The sequence below is a fragment of the Poromitra crassiceps genome, assembly GCF_964638095.1.
Source record: "Poromitra crassiceps genome assembly, chromosome: 1".
Taxonomy (NCBI): domain Eukaryota; kingdom Metazoa; phylum Chordata; class Actinopteri; order Beryciformes; family Melamphaidae; genus Poromitra; species Poromitra crassiceps.
The window spans coordinates 3,869,090-3,892,844 of record NC_139623.1 but is presented as its reverse complement, the minus strand read 5'-3'; the positions used below and the strand labels follow the sequence as shown (position 1 = coordinate 3,892,844).

Sequence of the window (23,755 nt, the reverse complement as noted above, 5' to 3'; positions counted from 1 at the left end):
TCCAGATAACTCGTTTCCCTTGGCAGGTGGATTACTGGGTGCTGACGTTACATGGCACAGCCAATATAATGCGAGGAGCAAAGAAATGCGGAGCAGTTGAGCGCGGTGCGCAGACGCGTCAGGTGTGCACCGGGAAGACTCCAAGACGCACACACTGCAGCGGCAAAACGGAAAAACTGTAGCCTAGACACAACTGGATGGGACTCGTCAGCGGTTATATTACTTAGATATTGACGGATACGATTAACAAAGCTTAGAGGGGTTTAGGTGTAAAATAAATCTCAGCAATAAAGCAGCTGGGGGACTTGCAGTGATGCGTGTGCCATGCATTTACGCACAGTCGCATCGGTGAATCTGAAATCTGAAAGTAGCCTATTAAGTTGATCTGTAAGAAAACATGAACGTGTCAGAGTTGTTCTTCCCTTTGGAAGAGCCGACGAACCGCAGCGGTCTGGAGGAAGAAGACGAGAAACTTTTATTCGGGATCGGCGCGGATAATGTGATCACGCTGCTGATTTTCGGGCTAATCTTTACGCTCGGCGTGGTGGGGAACTCCATGGTGATCACCGTGCTGGCCCGCAGTAAACCGGGGAAACCGCGGAGCACGACCAACATTTTCATCCTCAACCTCAGCATAGCAGACCTCTCCTACCTGCTCTTCTGTATCCCTTTCCAGTCGACCATCTACATGATGCCGACGTGGGTGCTGGGCGCCTTCATTTGCAAATTCATCCATTATTTCTTCACCGTGTCCATGCTGGTGAGCATCTTCACGTTATCTGCTATGTCGGTGGACCGCTACATTGCCATCGTGCACTCCAGAAAGTCCTCTTCCATCCGGGTGGCCAAGCATGCTTTCATCGGCGTGGTGGTCATTTGGATACTCTCTCTGGCCATGGCCGCGCCTGTGATGTATTACCAGAACATATTTCACAGAGGAGAGAACCACACTTTTTGCTGGGAAGTGTGGCCAGATCAAAACCAGAAGAAGGTCTATGTGGTTTGCACGTTTGTTTTTGGTTATGTTTTGCCCCTCCTGCTGATCTCCTTCTGTTACGCAAAGGTAAGAAAAATCCCTATAATAGCCCATTTAAATGTTCATATGGTTTTTGTTGATCAAAAGTAGGATTATGGCATTGGGGCAATTATCAAATTTCTATCTGACCTTTCTTTCTTGCCTTACAGGTTTTGAATCACTTACACAAAAAACTCAGAAATATGTCCAAAAAGTCAGAGGCATCAAAGAAAAAGGTATGTATTATTATACAAAACCTGTTGATGAAGGGTTGGAGGGGGTGAGGCATTCCATGTAATGAGTTTTCTGCTAATTACAAACTTAGTGAATGTAACTAGTTATAACGTCTGAATAAAACATTAGATAACAGATGCTTTGAAAACTATTGTCATAGTTAGTTGTTTGAATATTTGCATTACATTTCACAGTCCATTAGCCTGGGCTGTAGCCGTTTCTTCTCTTGAAGCCATGATTAAAACACAAGTTCATCATGGACCATTAGGGTGTGTGACAGGTACATTGACCTATATTTAGTAAGGGACAAGGCTGCACCATATACTGTACCTCAAAATGACCCCACCTGTACACCCCAGCACAGGAAACAGGTTTCCTTCTTTTTTAGGCATAGTGACAAAATAATTGCATAGTGATGTAGAGCTACTATAACTCCAAGTAGACACTGCATTGATCTCAGTTAATTTGGCACACTTGATCAAAATGACTGCCCTCTACCCTCCAGTATTCCTGGTGATGGTCATTTAACTCCCTGACAATGACCTGCTGCTGCACACTTTATTGTATGTTCGCTGGCCAGTTTAGCAGCAGGAGCTGATAACTGCTCCTTGTGCTAAGAGAAGTAGGGTTAGACCAACCAAGCCAACATTCCCTTTTATTACATATCACATATTGGACAGTCAGTGTCGTCTGCTGCATAATCAAGGTTCCTCTCTAACAACAGATATAAAACAGTCTCCAATGATATATATCTATAATGTATATATATGATATATACATTGAGTGAGAGCAGAAATAGCTCAAGAGTTTGATGTACTGTATAATATGCATGTCGTCTTAAAGTTGTGTGAACCGTCGCAGTTTTTAACATGTAAACAGGGTCAGCTGGCTAGAGTCAGACACTCAAGCCTCCCAAAGCTCAAGCTCCATATGGTTCCATTGCCGTTGCCACCCAGTGACGCGGTTTGTTTACCAAAATGCTGCTCGGCTGATCCCTTGTGTGTGTGTGTATATATATATATAATATATATATATATATATATATATATATATATATATATATATATATATATATATATATATATATATAAGCATATTATACATCAAACTCTTGAGCTATTTCTGCTCTCACTCAGAATGTCAAAATATAAGCGATGTCATGCTGATTCATCCTATATATATATATATATATATATATATATATATATATATATATATATATATACTGTATATACACACACACACACATACACACACATATACATACATATAGACCTTCAAAATCCTCTATGGGTCTAACACTATACTGTGCGCCCACACAGAAACCTAGTCGGATGATTAAGGAAAAGATTGGTTGGTGAGAATGTCTAGGTCTGCTGGGCACCTTAAACACAGATGCTTTATTGAATCAGGCTTAAAGTAACAATTCAAACAGTAGATTCTGATATCTTGATGATTTACTGTAGAATGTCCTCATTCGATGAGGTGAAACTGATCTGTAGAGGGAATATGAGAATTATGGTGACAGCTTTATGATAGAAGAGAAGTGGTTGGCAAACAATGATAATACTGTACTGTATATCATTACCTTGGTATGTATTGTTATGCTGTAAATCATGTGGAAAGAGATACTGTAGAATGCACTCAATTAACACAAACACATCTTAGTAAGGTAACAACAAATGTAAACTGGTGTAATTCTGCTAAAAGTGATGCTATACATTTAAATCATGCATTTCTTTTTAAATATATCAGTTTGAGCCTAATTCACAGATTCGCCTTTTTTTTGGAATTGCATGTACATTTAATGTATGGCATTTTTTTTTTTTTAACGGATCATCAAATAAATCTATCTATCTATCTAACCAAAAGAAGTGTAGCTTTAAAAGGTTGCTTTTGTGTAAAACAGGATTTCCCTTGACTCTCTGTTTATAAAGGTGTTGGATGTGCGTGCACGGTCGCCAACTAAATCCACATAATCCATATTAGAAAACCGAGACTGAAAAACTCTGAGCTGACTCCTGTAACTTTGTGGCATCACAAAGTTAGCTTACCATTGTAAGAAATGATAAGCTAACTGGGACCTTTAACCGGACAATTTGATGAAAATCAAATGAGACAAATGAAAAAACTGCACAGGATGAAAAACTGCAGCGTCCCTGGTGCATAGAGACAGGTTGTTCCAAGAAACATTGCATCATATGTTTGTGCACTCCACGTTTGGCATTGGCAAGCTCACCGTAACACCAAGCCTGTGAAATGTAACTTCAGTCACAGCTGTGGAGAGTAAGTTTGCTCTCTCCGCTGTTCTGAAATGTATCTAGACAAACATTATAGCAGCCTTCGGCATATGGCAGGAAGCACAATGTTTAAAGACAGTTACAACCAAGTCACCAAGCTAGAGTTGAGTCATCACACCATACAGAGATCCATATAGTAGAGTTGAGTCATGACACCTTACAGATATTATAGTAGTATAGCGGCTAGTTTCGCTTTGGAAAAAAGTAATATCGCTGACACTCTTACACTGCATGTCAATCTATGATGTTCAATGCATCCCAACAGTTATAAGTGTTGTAATTTACTTTTTTGGTGTACCCACTTTCCCTCAACCTGCTGTATTTGTACTCCAGTTATACAGTAGTGATTTATGACAACATGGCCCCTATCGTTGCATCAGCCTTTAAACTGCGCTGAGCGCCTGGCGCAGCGCTGATCAGTGGGCGTGGACCAGCCCACTCGATATCTTGGTATCGGCGCTACAAGCAGCCTAAAGCATTACAACCACGCCTTAAGCGCAAAATTATGCACTATCTGGTCATTGGGTAAGTGCAGTAAACGAAGCACATGCTTCACTTTTCAGCTCCAATTCCACGGAGAAATCCAGTAAAACCAGACAAGCCAAGCTCTGCTCCCCCCCCCCTCCCTTCATCCCGTCTGTCTGTCTCCATATATAGGCTATTATTCCATATTATTATGCTTCTCAAACCAATCTAACTGCAGTTTAAATACTGCAAGCATGTAAATACGCTACACTATCAAGATCAAAGTGAAAAGAATGTTCTAAACGCATCAGATAGAAAAATATAGCCTATCCCTATATGATGAGATTAATTAGATTGGTGAAAGTTTGTCCAGAAAGATATCGTTTTCTCTCCCCTGCTGCAGGTAGGATGATGCACATAAATATAGCCTACATTATGTAAAGTCATTGCAGAAATGTGTTTTTATTGTAAAACTAAATGTGAAGTAGGGCAGTATAGCAGGGGGGACAGTATAGCACATGACAGTAGAAGCGCGTTACGCTGTCACTTATCTAAATCACGTTAAATCTACAAGGGATATATATAGCCCCAATATGACATATATGTTTCACATAGGGTGGTGTTTTCATTTCGATGTTTTATTTGGTCCAATATTGAAATGTTCTACAATTGCAGTTTGTGTTACCATTACACATTATTTAGATCTACCTTTATATCTATTTCGGCTCATTTGGTTGCTATTTAGTAGCGAAATGGAGCAGCCCAATGCATGGTGGGAGATTTCACCTGCCAGGCAGTGAACTTACAACTTCTTTTTCCTATGGGACATGTGTTGTGTCTGTCTGAGTGAGGGAGTCAGAGAGAGTCGTATTGTGCCTGTCAGACTGAGGAGAGAGAGGGAGTGACACGGGGACACCTCGGCATTCCGAAATGTCGGCACTCCGAAATACCGGCATTCCGACAAAATTGAGATCTGTCTCGCCATTGCGAGCCTCCCCCAGAACCTAACCTCTCGGCGAAACATTTTTTGGAGATAAAAAGGACCGCCTCTCCGAAAAGCATAGAAGTCAATGATCGGAATGCCGACACTTCGGAATGGCGAGCTGACCCCGAGTGACACAGAGAAGGGTGACAGAGGAGAGCCAGAGGAGCGTTCCGCACTGAATAGGCCTGCTTTTCAAAAGCGCAAAGCGCTAAATTTACGCCAGGTGGGAAGATATCATTAGGCCGGTATTTAAGGCCGACACGCCCATTCTCGCCCATTCAGGGAGTGCGCCACGCCCATTCAGCCTAAAGCGCATTTACCAGCCTAAAGCCATGTTGATATCTTCCCGAGACAGGCGCAAGGCACGTTTTTTTGCGTTTAAGGCCCGTTTTAGCGCCGAAGGCCTGTGGGAGAATAGGGCCCCATACAACATGTCTTGTGGCTGCATTACATTCTGGTCTATAAAGCTCAAGAGTCACATGACGTTCTTTGACATCACCTGGTCCGAGAAGTCCCCATTCATTTTCTCCTTAGAGATTTCGAAAAATCCTTATATAACGAGCTTTAAGGCTGGATGCAAGCCAACGAGCGACCTACAGTTTTTTTTGATTTTACATATTTTCAAAATGAGAGGGACGTAATTTTCTGTAACACACGCTGCCTGGGGGACACATTTTTTGATACACGCTGCCTGCAACACACGTTTCGTTTGAACGATTTTCGTTAGGAGAATGCGTTAGACTTAGAGAATAACGTAAGATGCTGTTCCCCCCCGCATATATGTTGTTGTTGTTGTTGTTGTTGTTGTTGTAGTAGAATGTTGTTATTTTTTTTACTCCTGCCGCCGTGCAGTAGGCCTGTGATGAATGAATGAATGAATGAAAGTTTTATTTACGTGTCAGGACAAGTTACATGACCCATCCCACATGGGATTATCAGACACACCAACATAAAGTAATTACCATATCGATTCCGGTGCATAAACAATACAACACACAGCACACACAGCATGGACAGCAAAACACAGATTTACAGTAACTACAATATGTAGTAAGTAAAATATATGAATGATCTATCATATGTTATCTTTTTCCTCCTGTGTTCGTAGTCTTTCTGGTTGTGATTTGTGACAGAATCTGGAAAATTAGCAGATGGGTTTGCAGAGTAGGGGCAGTATTTGCTTTATGAAGTCTATAATGACGGTAAATCATTACACTGGTTTAGTGGTTTAATTAGGGCTGGGCGATTAATCGAATTTCAATCATGATTACGATTTGGGCTGTCCACGATTATGAAAACAAGATAATCGACATAAAACGATTTTGCGGCTCTTGTCACTCTCGTTCTGTCTTGCGTTACAAATCAAGCGCATCCCTTCCTTTGCTCGGCCCCTCCCCCAAAGCCCAAAGCACACTGTTTCGTTTCAGCTCGAGTTGTGAATGACTGTCATGTGAAGAGCCACGGCACGTTTCTCCTCCCTGCTTATTTCCGTGGTAGCACAAGAATAACATGACAGAAGTCACAGAAAGAGAGCCGCTGGTCGAGAGGAGAGGTAAAACAATGTATGTGGGGTGGAAACACTATGGTTTCGCCGAGTTTAAAGGTCCTTACACATCAAGAGCGATGCGAATATACAGCACGGAATTGCGATGCGAGTTTTGACCCACCTGTCAAGATATGCGCGGTCGTGGCTGCACCTCGCAACACGACCTCTCCCTCTTTGTTTAATCACTTGAAATCCACTCACAAAGTGGTCTATGACCAAGCAATAACGCTAAACGAACAAAAAGACAAAGCCCCATCTAGTTACTCCTGCCACCGCAACACAGTCATCGATTCAGGACACTCTTTACAATGCGACCGCATATTCAACAGCTAACGACCTCACAGATAAACATTAACAATAGCCTATTATGAACCTAAACGTAAGTCGCTTTGGATAAAAGCATCTGCCAAATTAGTAATTTAATGTAATGTAAACGAACGTTACTCAATAGCGTTCTCATTTGGTTAGTTTTGATGAAATATGAACACTAATTTGCTGTTGGCAACATATGTCCCGACTGTTTTCATTCCACTTAATTAAACAACGGTAAATAAATACCGTTTTCACTGATTGATCACAGATACTGTGTACACGTCATTTTCTGTGACACTATTTTGGCTAGTGTGAGGTTTAAGGACTACTAGTTCAGATGTTTACCAACATATTGAATGTAGATTAATAGTTGCAGTTGGTTGTGGCAGTTCACTGCAACATAGTAGGCCTACTACTGTATATTTATTTTATTTTTAAATCTTTGCACTTTTATTATTTATTTTCACTTATTTATTTATTTTCAATTATATCTAAAATCCAAAGACATCCAATGTTAAAAAGAAAAGCCATTGTCAATGTTCAATAAATGCATGATGTTCTCAATGTCAATGAGTAATCGTGTTAAATAATCGTGATCTCAATATCAATCAAAAATAATCGTGATTATGATTTTTGCCATAATCAAGCGGCCCTAGGTTTAATCTGGTTTAGCTTGTGTCAGCGGTTGTCGTTGTGCGTGGCACCTGCTCTCTCTCCCTCTCATATCAATCAATTCTGACGAGAACACAGCTATGCATCACTTTTACGCACAATCTGTATGACCAGTAGGCTAATCCATAGCACATATCTGGATACAGTTTCAAGACATTTGACAGCTCCACACACTTCTTTCGGACCTGTAGAACTGTGCGTAATCATGCGTAAAAGCTCGCCTATGCGTCCGGGAAGCTAGACACACAGTGCGCAATTATATAATTGTTTTGGCTTTCTACCTTGTGTGATGTCCTTTGGCTAAAATCATTAAAGGGGAATTCCGTTTTTTACACCCTGAACCGTATTTCCAGCTTTAAATAGGTTTAATTCACCCTGACAACTTCATTTTGATTAGCATCAGCAGAAACGATAATCAGTTTGAACTGCAACCTGAAAACGAGGAAAACGGGGCATCTGAAATGATTGTATTGATGTCTAGTCAAAAGCTTATTTTCCGACACACAACGGCTCAATATGGTTATTATATGATATAGAGAACATGAATTAGCGATGTAACGTACCTCCGTGCTGCCAACAGCCTGCTCTGTTTGCTGTCCGTCACACAGATAGCACCTCCAGCTTTATCTCCTGCTGCTCTTTGTAATCCATATATGGTCTTATTCCATACGAGCGCCAATTGAATTGAAATGAATCATCCATAATCTTGACATCAGATCATATCTATAGGCTAAGCTAGGCTGCTACACCATAGCTACACAAAAAACTGAGTCAACATTGACATGCCTCGGATGTGCTTCTCTTCTTCTTCTGTGGTTTTCTCTTCTTCTTCTGTTACCAAACAAAAGCGCTTCTCTTCTTCTTCTGAAGCACATCCGGGGCAGGTCAGAGTTGACTCAGTCTGTTGTGTAGCATCCATCCTAGTGTAACTTATAGATATGATCTGATTCCAAGATTATGGACGATTCATTTCAATTCAATTACCGCCCTATATAAGGACTAATACCTAGGAGAAATGACAGTGTGTCATCACGTTGTTAACTCATTGAGTGCCAGCCACCTTTGGAGAACGGACGCTCCCAGTGCCAGAGTTTCAGAGCGTTTTCAGTGATATCTCGAGGCCCACAGAATATTGTGTGATATTACTATGTAAACACCGAACACGCACAAAGAACGATGAGACTCTCTTCTATCATCTGCAAAAAAAAGTTTATTGATACCATTTTCCATTTCCATTTTCCATTTTCCATTTCCATTTTCCATTTTAGTTATGAGCCGGAGAAGATAGGTTGTTTTGAGCAAAAAGACACGTTTCAAATTAGTAGCTGAGTTATTCCGCCTTTTGTGAAATGAAGCATTTCAAGCACATTCACTGAGTCTGAGGCTAATATTTTCTGATGTAGTGACGTGGTGTAGTTGTGTGGTGCCCTGGGTGCCCCACCCCCCTCTCCCCCCCTCAGCTGCAAACTCCTCCCCACACTAAACACACAGCCTAACACGCACCCAGTCTATTTTCGGAGCGCTCCGTTTTTGTGCGCTGGCTCCCAGCGCGACACGGAAATGCCAAACCGGACTGCAGGGAAAGGTTTGGCCCTTCGGCGTCGGGTGCTGCCTTTCTGGCGGCTAATCGTGTGGAGAAACTATGCAGACAGACAGACAGAGGCAGAGGGGCTCAGTTGTGGGCGCGGATTGACTGCTGTTCGCAGCCAACGTCAGCTGCAGACAGAGCAATCTATATGGCTCTGGCTGCAGCATGAGCGGTTTCTCTTTCATCACGGGGCTTTTTCCTGCTGTTTTCCGGACCTTTCTCTAATCTGGAGAGCACTGTCGCCACCTAATGAGTCCGTAAAATAGGTTATACACCTTCAATAGCTACAATATTTGTACAGGAGATGCCTGAGGCTTTGATCCACGTCCCACCGTCAAAAAACGCAATTGACGAACATACTCGTCCTTGGCACTCTACGTTAGTATCTGAATTGACGAACATACTCGTCCTTGGCACTCAATGAGTTAATGACAATATCAAAATACTATTTCCTGATATTTCTGCAGCAAGCAATATCAGCATCCATCTCAGTGGAAATACTGTAAAACTCCTCCAGTGATGGCACCCAACTGATCTGAGCACTGCTCATTTCAGCTCGCTACACTGCTCCAGCTTCATTTCATATTGAATAAGTCACTGATATTGGGAGTATGGAGACGATGGAAATCCAATATGCACAAATTCATTAAGAGTTTTAGCCACATGCAGAAATATTCAGAAGGGTAAAACATCCAGGAGATTTCACATTAGCGGATAGGAGGAAGCCTACAGTATCCAAATTAGATTTTTTTTTTTACTTTTTCTTTTTGTATCATTTTTGCTTGGCATTAAATATATGCATGCAGCAAAGGCGAGACAGCTACCGGAGCCTAACACATTGAATTCATTAATTATAATTCATACGGTCAAGTTGTGAAAGTCAGTTGGGTGATGAAAAGTCTTAGAGCCCCATGCCCCATCTATCAATCATAATGCAACTTCACAGAGCTCCTGTTTCTCAGATGATCTGAATGAATATAGCTTGATTTATGCTGTAGCTGCCTTTGTGGAAGAGAGATAAGGATACTTTGGGCTATAAGATCAAACAGAAAAGCAGGCAAAGTGAATAAAATGAATAGAAGAGGAGTAGTAAGATACCTACATACACATACAGGCTGGAGTGCTTTATTTCGGATTCTTGCCTTGAAGTTATCTGAAAATAATCTCTGGTATTCATAATTCTACTTTGATCTCAGAAGCTCAGAACTTATCGAACTGAGCTTCGGGCAGCTGAGAGAAAATGGAGAAAATCACATCTCCCTGATGATCTCTCTTCCTACCACCTTATCCACTCCAACTTCACCGCTGCTGTCTCCAAAGCAAAAACCTCCTTCTTCATCTCTGAAATCCAGTCCTCTGCATCCAACCCCAGTAAACTGTTCTCCACCTTCTCCACGCTCCTCAACCCTCCCTCCCCTCCCCCTCCCTCCTCCCTCTCTGCTGATGATTTTGTAACCTTCTTTACTAAAAAGGTGGATGACATCAGCTCCTCCTTCCATCCTCCAGGCACCCTCACTAACACTCCCGACTCCAATCCTGCTCCTCGGCCCCCTGTCCCTGGATTTCCTTCCTTCTCTCCCCTCTCTCCCGATGAAGTGCTTAAACTCATCAGCTCGAACCGAGCCACTTACTGCCCCCTCGATCCTATCCCTTCCTCTCTCCTCCAAACCATCTCACCTAACATATCTCCCTTCCTCACTACCTTCATTAACTCCTCTCTGTCCTCTGGTCTTGTTCCACTTGCTCTAAAGACTGCAAGAGTCAAGCCTCTGCTCAAGAAACCCTCCCTTGACCCTACTGCTACTCACAACTACAGACCTGTCTCTCTTCTCTCATTCCTTTCCAAAACCCTCGAACGAGCAGCGTCCAAACAACTTTCTCTCTATCTCTCCCAAAATGACCTCCTGGACCCTCTACAGTCCGGTTTCAAGGCTTCTCACTCCACTGAGACAGCTCTTCTTGCTGTCACAGAGGCCCTTCACACTGCTAAGGCCTCATCCCTCTCCTCTGTTCTTGTCCTCCTTGACCTGTCTGCTGCCTTCGATACAGTCAACCACCAAATCCTTCTTTCCACTCTGTCTGACCTCGGCATTTCAGGTTCTGCACTCTCCTGGTTTGCTTTCTACCTCTCGAACCGCTCATACCAGGTCTCATGGAGAGGGTCCCTCTCCAGATCCTGTCCTCTTACCACCGGTGTCCCCCAGGGCTCAGTCCTGGGCCCCTTACTTTTCCTTCTCTATATCAGATCTCTTGCCTATGTGATCTCTTCTCATGGCTTTTCTTATCACTGCTATGCTGATGACACCCAGCTTTTCCTTTCCTTCCCCCCCTCCGACACTCAAATCGAGGCTCGCATCTCTGCATGCCTCAAAGACATTGGCGACTGGATGTCTGCCCACCACCTCAAGCTCAACCTTGGTAAGACAGAGCTACTCTTCCTCCCAGGAAAAGACTGCCCTCTCGCAGATCTCTCCATCTCCATTGACAACACCACTGTACTTCTCTCCCAAACAGTTAAGAACCTTGGGGTGATCCTTGACAACCAGCTGTCTTGCTCAGCCAACATAGCTGCTACAGCACGCTCCTGTAGGTTCTCTCTCTACAACATCCGCAAAATCCGTCCCTTTCTCACAAGAGAAGAGACTCAACTCCTGGTCCAGTCTCTTGTCTCCTCCCGCCTGGACTACTGCAACGTGCTCCTGGCCGGCCTACCTGCCACCGACATCCGACCGCTTCAGCTCATTCAGAACGCTGCAGCCCGTCTGGTATTCAACCAACCCAAATTCTCTCACGTCACTCCCCTCTTCCAGGAGCTCCACTGGCTTCCCATCTCGGCCCGCATCAAATTCAAGACACTGGTACTGGCCTACAGGGCAGTACACCAGTCAGCTCCCCTGTACCTGCAATCTATGGTCAGGTTCCAAACCTCTCAGCGCTCCCTTCGCTCCTCCACCAGTGCAGGTCGCCTCGCCCCTCCTTCACTACGGGGGCTCAAAAGTCGCTCATCCCGATCTCGACTCTTCTCGTCCCTGGCACCTCAATGGTGGAACGAGCTTCCACCTTCGGTCAGGACGGCTGAATCACTGCCGATCTTTCGGAAAAGACTAAAGACACACCTTTTCAGGCTCCATCTGGGCCCTTCTTGATCTAACTTTGTTCTCTCTCTTTATTAAAAAAAAAAAAAAAAAAAAAGAAAAAGAAAACTAACCTAAACTTGTACCACTAACCTAAACTTGTACCACTGTTCCTTCAGAAGTTGTAGTTGTCATAGACTGTGCTCCATAGTTGATTGCTCTATTGCTGACAAAAAATGTGTTATTGTAAGTCGCTTTGGATAAAAGCGTCTGCCAAATGACGTAATGTAATGTAATGTAATGTATCACGTGACTGGTGCGTTGTTGACTTGACTGCTAGTAGCACAAAGTTAGGCTAGCTGTCACAATTCTGTGTGGTGGCCCAATGGTTAGATAAGCAAACTTGTGACCAGAAGGTTGTCGGTTAAATTCCCGGGATCAGCAGGATAGATGTGGGTGGGCAAAGTGAAAAGGCAGCGCTTGCCCCTCCCTCATTACTACCACTGATGGGCTTTTGAGCAAGGCCTTTAACCCCAACCTCTCCAGTGGAGCTGCTCAGTGGCGAGCAGATCAGACTGTGGTGGTTGTACTGGTCAGCTTCCATGTGTGAATGTGTGTGTGACTGTGAACATGGCGCTCCTGAAATAGAGCACATTGCTCTCAGTGAGACTCCCCTGAATAAATAAAGCTTTAAAAAAGTTGCTCTCAGGGCCAAATAATTGGGAATTGTTGTGCAGCCCTTGACAGTTGTCACCGCATCAGGGTTTCAGTTACCTCCAGGATAGATTGTGGCCTCTTCTGTCAACTCATCACTGCTTTGGCACTGGCACGTAAATTCAGTTTTCTCTGCAGTGGGCATGTGACTCATGCAGAACTGGCTCCAGGGGTTAGAAGAAATATCCCGCACTCTTTGGGCTTTTACACAGACAGACATGCCATAGCCTCCCAGACACAAGCTGCCATTCTTTGTTTGGATTCACTTTGATGCTACACTGATATGTTCCACATCATCATCTGCCAGACCCTGGATCTAAAATAGTTCTACCCACGGAGCCTGGTAGGGACGTCAAAAATGAAAGGAAACATCGCGAGGTGGGACACAAATGCACAAGGAAAGTCAAGCCTGAACATAGCGGGTTGATTATCATTTTTGTGACACCCCCCCCCCATTGCCCAGTTTATTAATATTCTCAGTTTACTAAACCACCATTGGCTCTCAGGACTTTGCTAACTGCAGTTTTCTATCCACTGTTTATCTGACAGTAATCAATACTGATAAGCCAGCTCTACAGATTCAACATTCACTTTATTGTCCCATAGGTGGGAAATTTGTCTTGGGCTTACACCCATACTGCAGCCATAAGAACAGACGCGTACAAACACATGTTAATAAAACAGACAACAAATGCATTACTGTAATAACAAGTAAAAAGGTATAAAATGTATCTGCACAATGAAATGTCTGGCAAAACACAATCAGGGAAGCCCAATCATCAATACCGTCAAGACACATAGGGCCCTATTCTCCCACAGGCCTTCGGCGCTAAAACGGGCCTTAAACGCAAAAAAACGTGCCTTGCGCCTGCCTGGGGAAGATATCAACATGGCTTTAGGCTGCCAAATGCGCTTTAGGCGGAATGGGCGTGGCGCACTCCCTGAATGGGCGAGAATGGGCGTTTCGGCCTTAAATACCGGCCTAATGATATCTTCCCACCTGGCGTAAATTTAGCGCTTTGCGCTTTTGAAAACCAGGCCTATTCAGTGCGCTGGTTGCGCGGAGCGCTCCTCTGGCTCTCCTCTGGCTCTCCTCTGTCACCCTTCTCTGTGTCACTCTCTCTCTCTTGCTCAGAACGGGTGGCTCATCAGTCTGATAGGCACAATACGACTCTCTCTCTCTGACTCCCTCGCTCAGACAGACAACACACGTCCCATAAAAAAGAAGTTGTAAGTTCACTGCCTGGCATGTGAAATCTCCCAGCATGCAATGGGCTAATCCATTTCGCTACTAAATAGCAACCAAATGAGCCGAAATAGATGTGTAATGGTAACACAACCTGCAATTGTAGAACATTTCAATATTGGACCAAATAAAACATCGAAATGAAAACACCACCCTATGTGAAACATATATGTCATCCTGGGCCTATATATATCCCTCGTCGATTTAACGTGATTTAGATAAGTGACAGCATAACGCGCTTCTACTGTCATGTGCTATACTGTGATGTCTGCTCCAATAACTTGGCCCTACTTCACATTTAGTTTTACAATAAAAACACATTTCTGCAATGACTTTACATAATGTAGGCTATATTTATGTGCATCATCCTACCTGCAGCAGGGGAGAGAAAACGATATCTTTCTGGACAAACTTTCACCAATCTAATTAATCTCATCATATAGGGATAGGCTATATTTTTCTAGCTGATGCGTTTAGAACATTCTTTTCACTTTGATCTTGCTATAGTGTAGCGTATTTACATGCTTGCAGTATTTAAACTGCAGTTAGATTGGTTTGAGAAGCATAATAATATGGAATAATAGCCTATATATGGAGACAGACGGGATGAAGGAAGGGGGGGGGGAGCAGAGCGCTTGGCTTGTCTGGTTTTACTGGATTTCTCCGTGGAATTGGAGCTTAAAAGGCAAGCTTGTGACTATTTACTGCACTTCACCAATGAGCAGACTGTGCATAATTTTACGCTTAAAAGGCGTGGTTATAATGTTTGAGCGCCGACACCAAGATATCGAGTGCGCTGGTCCACACCCACTAATCTGGGCTGCGCCAGGCCCTAAACGCAGTTTCTACGCCGATGCAACGATAGGGCCCCACACTGTATACATTAGACACACAATGGAATGAGTCGGGCAACTCGGCAGGTTTAGGAACTACTTCACCCCACTGCAATCCAGTGTTTCATAGTCTAGTTACATTATTTAATATCTATGTATATCGATAATTGCGCAGCTAAGTTTCATGTGTAGATATCGATATTCGATAATTGCACAGCCGTTTATCTGGCGCTATTTAAAAGTTTAACTGAAATAAAATATTTTTTAGGGGTTAGGGTTAAAATATTTTTTAAATCTGTTTAGTCTGCAGCGTGAGACTCTAAACCTCCTCCCAGAGGGCAGTAACTCATACTCAGCATGTAAGACATGGGAGGGGTCAGAAACTATTCTAATGGCTGCTCAAAAATTAGACTGCAGGGATGAATGATCTTTCACCCCTATAATCTTCCATGCAGTCTGTTCCAATGCCGTATCTGATGAGACTCTCTAATACAGACTGATAAAAAAGTAACATACATTTTTGGTCAACACCATGAACTCTAAGGCGGCGTAGGAAGTGCAGACATTGTTGTAGTCTGCTACACAGACTGTCTACATGGGTGTTCCAGGTTAGTGAGTTATCAACAAAAAACACAAGATACAGTACTTGTATGAGGAGACCTGCGAGATGGATTGCTTGTGTGGATGCCCACAGGCCTGTGGTTCCCAACACCTCTGGGGTCGAACACCATCTCCTCAGTCTTAACATTTAAAACCAGGCAGTTATCATCACACCATTTTACAAACCTTTGAATTTCAGAGTAATAGTCAGATAGGTCAATCATTATTAATTAGAGCTAAAATGGCAGTATTGTCAGAAAATTGAATGATGTGATTGTTAGGATAGAAGCTTCTGCACTCATTGGTGTATAAAGTAAAAAGCACAGGTGAACTTACTATAGCCTGAGAGGCTCCGGTGTTCAGGGTTCTGAAAGAGTTCCATTAACACTGACCCGCTGTGTGCGAATGGTTAAAAAGGAATGGTACCATTTAATAAGACTTGAGGGTGGACATTGAGCCCATTCAACTTCTCAATTAAAAGATGCGGCTGTACCGTGTTAAATGCTGAACTAAAATCTACAAATAAAAGTGGATCATAAGAGGTAGGATCCTCTAAGTGCTTAGATATAAAATGGCAAAAAAATATATAAAAATATAAAATATATAAACCATGGCTGAGGCCGCATTATCCGGACCTCTATTACACCCAAACTGAAAAGGATCCAAAGAACAGCTGACTTCAGTTTTCCCTAGGTTGATAGTGATTTTCTCTAAACACTTCATGACAACTGAAGTCAAAGCAACTGGACGAAAGTCATTATTTTCCTTGCAGCTTGCTTTCTTAGGAACAGGAATAATAATAAATCGAGAAAGAAGCCTCAAATAGCCAACAGAGCCCGAGGGTGAAGCCTAGAACAGTCTGGCAGAAGGACATGGATTCTATCTCTGAAAACCGTTTTTGTGTAGGGCTCAAAAGTATTTTAATTACCTTTATTGTGTTTTTATGCTCCCCCCTGTTAAATAATAGTAATAAAAGTGGAGTTATGAATGTTTCCTTGAGACTATCCAAACATATTATTGCCCCTACTTCCCCACTACAACTGTGGCAACTTCTCCATACAGTAGTTACTGGGCCCTATTCTTCCACAGGCCTTCGGCGCTAAAACGGGCCTTAAACGCAAAAAAACGTGCCTTGCGCCTGTTTTGGGACGATATCAATATGGCTTTAGGCTGCCAAATGCGCTTTAGGCCGAATGGGCGTGGCGCAGTCCCAGAATGGGCCAAAGTGGGCGTGTCGGCGCTAAATACCGGCGTACTCCTATCTTCCGACCTGCCGTTAATTTAGCGCCTTGCGCCTTTGAAAAGCAGGCCTATTCAGTGGGCCAGTCCCTCCCCTCTCTCCTCTGTCACCCTTCTCTGTGTCACTCTCTCCCTCTCTCCTACTGACAGGAGCAGGCATTGGTGTGCGTTTACCAGTTTATTGTGAAATAAATCCTTCCGCGTTGAGTTACTGTCACAAGCCTGTGTGACAACGCTTCCAGCCTGGGTAAAACAACTCCGTCCGTACCGCTTTGAGGCTGCAGGCAGTCTGACAGGCACAATACGACTGTCTGTCTCTGACTGCCTGTGAATGCCCCAGCATGCAATTGGGTACTAAATTTCGCTACTAAATAGCAACCAAATGAGGCGAAATAGATATAAAAGGTCGATCTAAAATAATGTGTAATGGTAACACAGCCTGCAATTGTAGAACATTTCAATATTGGACCAAATAAATCATCGAAATTAAAACACCACCCTAAGTGAAACATATATGTCCTCCTGGGCCTATATATATCCTTTGTCGATTTAACGTCATTTAGATAAGTGTCAGCGGAACGCGCTTCAGAACGCGCATGTGCTATACTGTGATGTCCGCTCCAATAACTTGGCCCAACTTCACATTTAGTTTTACAATAAAAACACATTTATGCAATGACTTTACATAATGTAGGGTATATTTATGTGCATCATTCTACCTGCAGCAGGGGAGAGAAAACAATATCGTTCTGAACAAACTTTCACCAATATAAAATTAATCTCATCATATAGGGATAGGCTATATTTTTGTAGCTGATGCCTTTAGAACATTATTTTCACTTTGATCTTGCTATAGTGTAGCGTATTTACATGCTCGCAGTATTGAAACTGCAGTTAGATTGGTTTGAGAAGCATAATAATATGGAATAATAGCCTATAATGCAGACAGACAGACTGGATGAAGGGAGGGGGGGGGGGGGGGGGCAGAGCATTTGGCTTTCGTCTGGTTTTGCGGGATCACTGGAATTGGAGCTAAAAAGGCAAGCGTGCAATTCGTTTATTGCAGTTATCCAATGAGCATGACGGTGCATAATTTTACGCTTAAAAGGCGTGGTTGTAATGGTTGAGGCTGCGTCTAGCGCCAGCACGACGATATCAAGTGCGCTTGTCCACGCCCACTGATTTGAGCTGCGGCAGGCGTTCGGCCTAGAAACAGCGCCGATGCAACGATAGGGACCACTGTGTCTGTGTGTGTTCATTAGGGTTAGCCTGATATATTGGGCAGATATTGGCAAAAATTGTTGTTAAAAATCAATATGGTTCAGTCCAAATGCAGTTTGTTTACACAAATAGTACTACCAGGGTTGTAGTGTATGGCGTGCCAAAGAGTTTGCAAATCAATATCTGCCTCCCTAGGGGTCAAAAGGTACTTTGATAATTACCATAGGATATGGCACATATTTGACACTTTATTGTATACCTTTATTTCTTTGTTATTGTCTTATTGCTATTCTATATGTATCTACTGTATGTTCATATTTTACCTACTTGAATGTGAGCATTACTCAATTTCTGCTGAATAATCTTTTGAAAGCACTCCGCTCTGCTGAATAATCTTTTGAAAGCACTCTGCTCTGCTCTGCTGAATAATCTTTTGAAAGCACTCTGCTCTGCTGAATAATCTTTTGAAAGCACTCTGCTCTGCTGAATAATCTTTTGAAAGCACTCTGCTCTGCTGAATAATCTTTTGAAAGCACTCTGCTCTGCTGAATAATCTTTTGAAAGCACTCCGCTCTGCTGAATAATCTTTTGAAAGCACTCCGCTCTGCTGAATAATCTTTTGAAAGCACTCTGCTCTGCTGAATAATCTTTTGAAAGCACTCTGCTCTGCTGAATAATCTTTTGAAAGCACTCTGCTCTGCTGAATAATCTTTTGAAAGCACTCTGCTCTGCTGAATAATCTTTTGAAAGCACTCTGCTCTGCTGAATAATCTTTTGAAAGCACTCTGCTCTGCTCTGCTGAATAATCTTTTGAAAGCACTCTGCTCTGCTGAATAATAAACGATCTCCCAAAAAATTGTAAAATAGCAACGTTTGTATGTTACAATTTTGGCTCCGAAATTGTAAAAGGGTAATCCATGGAGCAGATAGTAAGTGAATACAATTTCATTCAAGTCTAGAAGTGAGTTGCCTTAAAGTTAATATCCCAGCCTTCTTCTGTTTACCACGGCAGGTATGTGCTGCGTATTTACCATGATTTACCGTGTGTAGCCCCATTGTGTGGAGGCTACACACAGCATGTCATGTTTTGCAGTGATCTAGGCAAACTGTGTTGTTTTTGAATGGAGAGACACCTAACGTTAGTCTGGCTGACTATGACAGAGGAGATGACTGGAACCTAACGTTAGTCTGACTGACTGTGACAGAGGAGATGACAGTAACCTAACGTTAGTCTGGCTGACTGTGAGAGAGGAGAGGACTGTAACCTAACGTTAGTCTGAGTGACTGTTGACAGAGGAGAGGACAGTAACCTAACGTTAGTCTGGCTGACTGAGAGAGGAGAGGACTGTAACCTAACGTTAGTCTGACTGTGAGAGAGTACTGTCACTGTAACCTAACATTAGTCTGACTGACTGTGACAGAGGAGAGGACTGTAGCCTAACGTTAGTCTGACTGACTGTGACAGAGGAGAGGACTGTAACCTAACGTTAGTCTGGCTGACGCTTCGGAGCTTTTGAGATTGTTCATATCATTGCCGTCCACCGCCATTGATTCCTCAAAATACGTTATATCCTGCCTGTAGTTACGTTCGGCCATTTACACATATTGGGCCCTATTCTCCCACAAGCCTTCGGCGCTAAAACGGGCCTTAAACGCAAAAAAACGTGCCTTGCGCCTGTTTTGGGACGATATCAATATGGCTTTAGGCTGCCAAATGCGCTTTAGGCCGAATGGGCGTGGCGCAGTCCCAGAATGGGCCAAAGTGGGCGTGTCGGCCTTAAATCTCGGCGTACTGCTATCTTCGCACCTGCCGTAAATTTAGCGCTTTGCGCCTTTGAAAACCAGGCCTATTCAGTGCGCCAGTGCTCTTCTGCTGCCTCTCCCCTGTCACCCTTCTCTGTCTCTCTCTGAAACCAGGCCTATTCAGTGCGCCAGTGCTCTTCTGCCGCTTCTCTGTCACCCTTCTCTCTCTCTCTCTGACTCCCTCGCTCAGACAGACACAACACATAGCAGCACCCAGCTTCCCATAGGAAATAGCAGTTGTAAGTTTACTGCCTGTGAATGTCCCTGTCCCAGCATGCAATTGGGTCCTCCATTTCGCTACTAAATAGCAACCAAATGAGCCGAAATAGATATAAAAGGTAGATCTAAAATAATGTGTAATGGTAAGACAACCTGCAATTGTAGAACATTTCAATATTGGACCAAATAAAACATCGAAATGAAACACCACCCTATGTGAAACATATATGTCCTCTTGAGCCTATATATACCCTGTGTGGATTTAACGTGATTTAGACAAGTGACAGCGGAACGCGCTTCGGAAGCTTCTACTGTCATCTGCTATACTGTGATGTCCGCTCCAATAACTTGGCCCTACTCCACATTTAGTTTTACAATAAAAACACATTTATGCAATGACTTTACATAATGTAGGCTATATTTATGTGCATCATCCTTCCTGCAGCAGGCGAGAGAAAATGATATCTTTCTGGACAAACTTTCACCAATCTAATAGGCTATATTTTTCTAGCTGATGCGTTTAGAACATTATTTTCACTTTGATCTTGCTATAGTGTAGCGTATTTACATGCTTGCAGTATTGAAACTGCAGTTAGATTGGTTTGAGAAGCATAATAATATGGAATAATAGCCTATAATGCAGACAGACAGACTGGATGAAGGGAGGGGGGGGGGGCAGAGCGTTTGGCTTTCGTCTGGTTTTGCGGGATCACTGGAATTGGAGCTAAAAAGGCAAGCGTGCGATTCGTTTATTGCAGTTATCCAATGAGCATGACGGTGCATAATTTTACGCTTAAAAGGCGTGGTTGTAATGGTTGAGGCTGCGTCTAGCGCCAGCACGACGATATCAAGTGCGCTGGTCCACGCCCACTGATTTGAGCTGGGCCAGGCGCTCGGCCTAGAAACAGCGCCGATGCAACGATAGGGACCATTATCTTCCCATGTGTCCACTGTCAACGGGTGTGGGATAGACACTCTTTCGTTAGACAGGAGACTCGGAGAATGATCCCAAGTTTGCATTTTTTCGGCGGTCGCTATGGCTACTACGCTAGTACGTTACGCTTCTCTGACTGTATTCACAAACACCGGAAAAGACAGACATATCGCGGCCGAGTCCGGAAGCAAACCGGGAGTGCCCAGGAAACTTGTCTATATGTCAAGTCACTAACACCCACATCACTTAGGCTATGTCATTTGTGATAGTTACATAGTGAGACATCAAGCAGGCCTCGATGTGGCACAATTCATAGCAGCGCCATTTCTAATTCATTTCAGGCTCCTCAATGTATATCTTTTTTACACTCGTTTGTCTTTACCGTGCTGTGAACCAATTAGCTCAGCTCTCGACCTCGGAATGCAGTGGTGTAATGATGCGGATTAGGATCCATGTAATTGTAACCTTTGGCTTTACTGACAGCTTTGGCAAAGTAAATTATATCCACCACTTCCCTCACAGTGTAGAGGGTGAAGTTGTTGAACCCACTTAAATTCAGTTTACACCCCTTTTTAGCCTGAAATAAAACTTTATGACATAAATTCAGAGTATAGTTGCCTGGTTAAAAACCATCCGGATCCGTGAACTCGCATTCTGTTTCGTTCCGTGGATCCGTCTGAACTCTGAGCTGTGCACAGTAATTTCAATGGGTAGAAGTAGCCAGTCCTTCAGCCAATCAGTGTCTGATCCAGTCAAATCCAACTCCACTCCGAGAAACTCCGCTGTTACATACTCCTGTTCTTGTTTAATTGTTGAACGTTGACGTTACTGCTCGAGCTGGAGAGTCATGGAGAAAACCATTACTGTTTTGCCAGTGGTGTTCCTGATTGGCCGTTTACAATGTCAACTACGAGGTAGGTCCCTGATTGGCCCGTCGGCGTTGTGGATTCTGAAAATACCCGCCCCGGGTCAGAGGCCAGACGGTCTCTCAGAACACAAATGTGAGTTCACGTGACTGGATGGTTTACACAGTATAGGGCGATATGCTTTTTAAATTAATGTTGCATACATTTATGTAGCCTATCCTAATGTGATATCTAATAGTCTAGTAATATATTGTTTGTAATTTGCAAATATTGATGGATGTTCATGACACATAAAAGTGGATATGGACCTCGAGCAGCAGTCAGTCTCTCATTACGTGTTCAAGATCCCCCACATCGCAAATGGATCAGGATGGATGTTAATAGACCCGTGTCCCTGTGTGTTGTGTGGTAGCATGTGGTAAACAGAGAAAATGGTCCCTGGTAGATACTGTAAAGAAAGTAAAAATTAAATGTTGCCAGGTTTGCTTTTAGACGACAGTATTTAAGGTGAAAGTAGCCCCTGGTAGTTCAAAACTACATTATTTTACACCATATTTTTTTATTTCACGAAGCCTCCTGCACAAAATAGCCAGATTACTTACATTACCATTTAGCTTTACAGTTTCTACATTCTCATTTTCTCATGTTTGAGATAATGCTAATGGACCACTATCACTCAACAGCACTTGAGAAAATGTGCAAATGGGGACATATGGATGGATGGTGTTGGTGTCTTTGTTCTGGTCACTTAATGGGTTAGTTGACCAATGGGCCAGTATTCCTTCAACCTAAATACAAGTAGGGCTATGGCATGTCAGTGTAGCCATGCATTTTTGTCCTTGAGGGCACTGACTATGTTCCCTACCCCTCTCTCTTCTCCGTTCCTCATGTGTGAATGGCAGACTGCTCAGACGGTGCTGGTCGTGGTGGTGGTGTTCTGTCTGTCTTGGCTCCCCCATCACGTAGTTTACCTCTGGGTGGAGTTTGGGACCTTCCCGCTGAACCAGGCCTCCTTCGTGTTTCGGGTGGCCGCCCACTGCCTGGCTTACAGCAACTCCTCTGTCAACCCGGTCATCTACGCCTTCCTGTCGGAGAACTTCAGGACAGCTTACAAGCAAGTGTTCAAATGTCAGATCGGTACCAGCGACTCCCCGCTCAACGACATCAAGGAGATCCGCAGCAAGGCGGACACTCCACCCTCTACTAACTGCACCAACGTTTGACTGAGGTGTTACTGGGGCAACTTAGCTAAAAATTCCATAATAACCCCACCAACCCCCCTAAAATGCCCCATGTCAAAGTATTTTGGGAATGCCGCGCCTTTGGCTATAAGTGTACCCAATTATATGCTTGCATCGCAAAATGCACAATTGTTATGGTTAACTGCCCCACTATGTGATATGAAAATAACTTCAAGGTGGCAATGTGCTCCATTTATGACATGACCATTGACATGACACATTGAGACAAAATTGTCAGACATGAATGGATGTGGATTTTTGCTTGTCATGTGTAACAGCGGTACTGTTCCACATAAGCGCTGTTCACTTTATACGTATACCTGCACCACTGTGGCTACTGTAACAGAGGATGTGACAGTGATACTCCCTCTGAAGTGATTTTCATTGTGTCCATTATTACATATACCATCTCATTACATTACATCTAATTATTTATACAAGTCAACAAAGTCAGAGGCTTTTGTTGAAGTAAAATAATTTATTCCGTTGAATGTATAATGTCAAGTCTTTCTGTCTGAAGAGGAGTCACCGGGTACATAGTGTAAGGGAAAGCATCCCATTGTGCTCAGGGTGGGAAACGCTTTTTAAAAAATGGTTGTAAATATTAAATACTGTCTGTATCTTTCACTTGCCATTGGTATCATGCTA

The 23,755-nt window shown here is 43.2% G+C and overlaps 1 protein-coding gene across 1 annotated transcript; it reads left to right on the top strand.

Moving 5' to 3' along the window:
• Positions 1-397: 397 nt before the first annotated feature.
• LOC310786473 (galanin receptor type 1-like) lies at positions 398-23,089 on the top strand (the record flags this gene model as incomplete). Its single annotated transcript, XM_083647698.1, has 3 exons — positions 398-1,063; positions 1,186-1,251; positions 22,769-23,089. The coding sequence occupies 3 exons, from the start codon at positions 398-400 to the stop codon at positions 23,087-23,089; spliced, it is 1,053 nt and encodes a 350-aa protein (XP_083503824.1).
• Between the last annotated feature and the right edge of the window lie 666 nt (positions 23,090-23,755).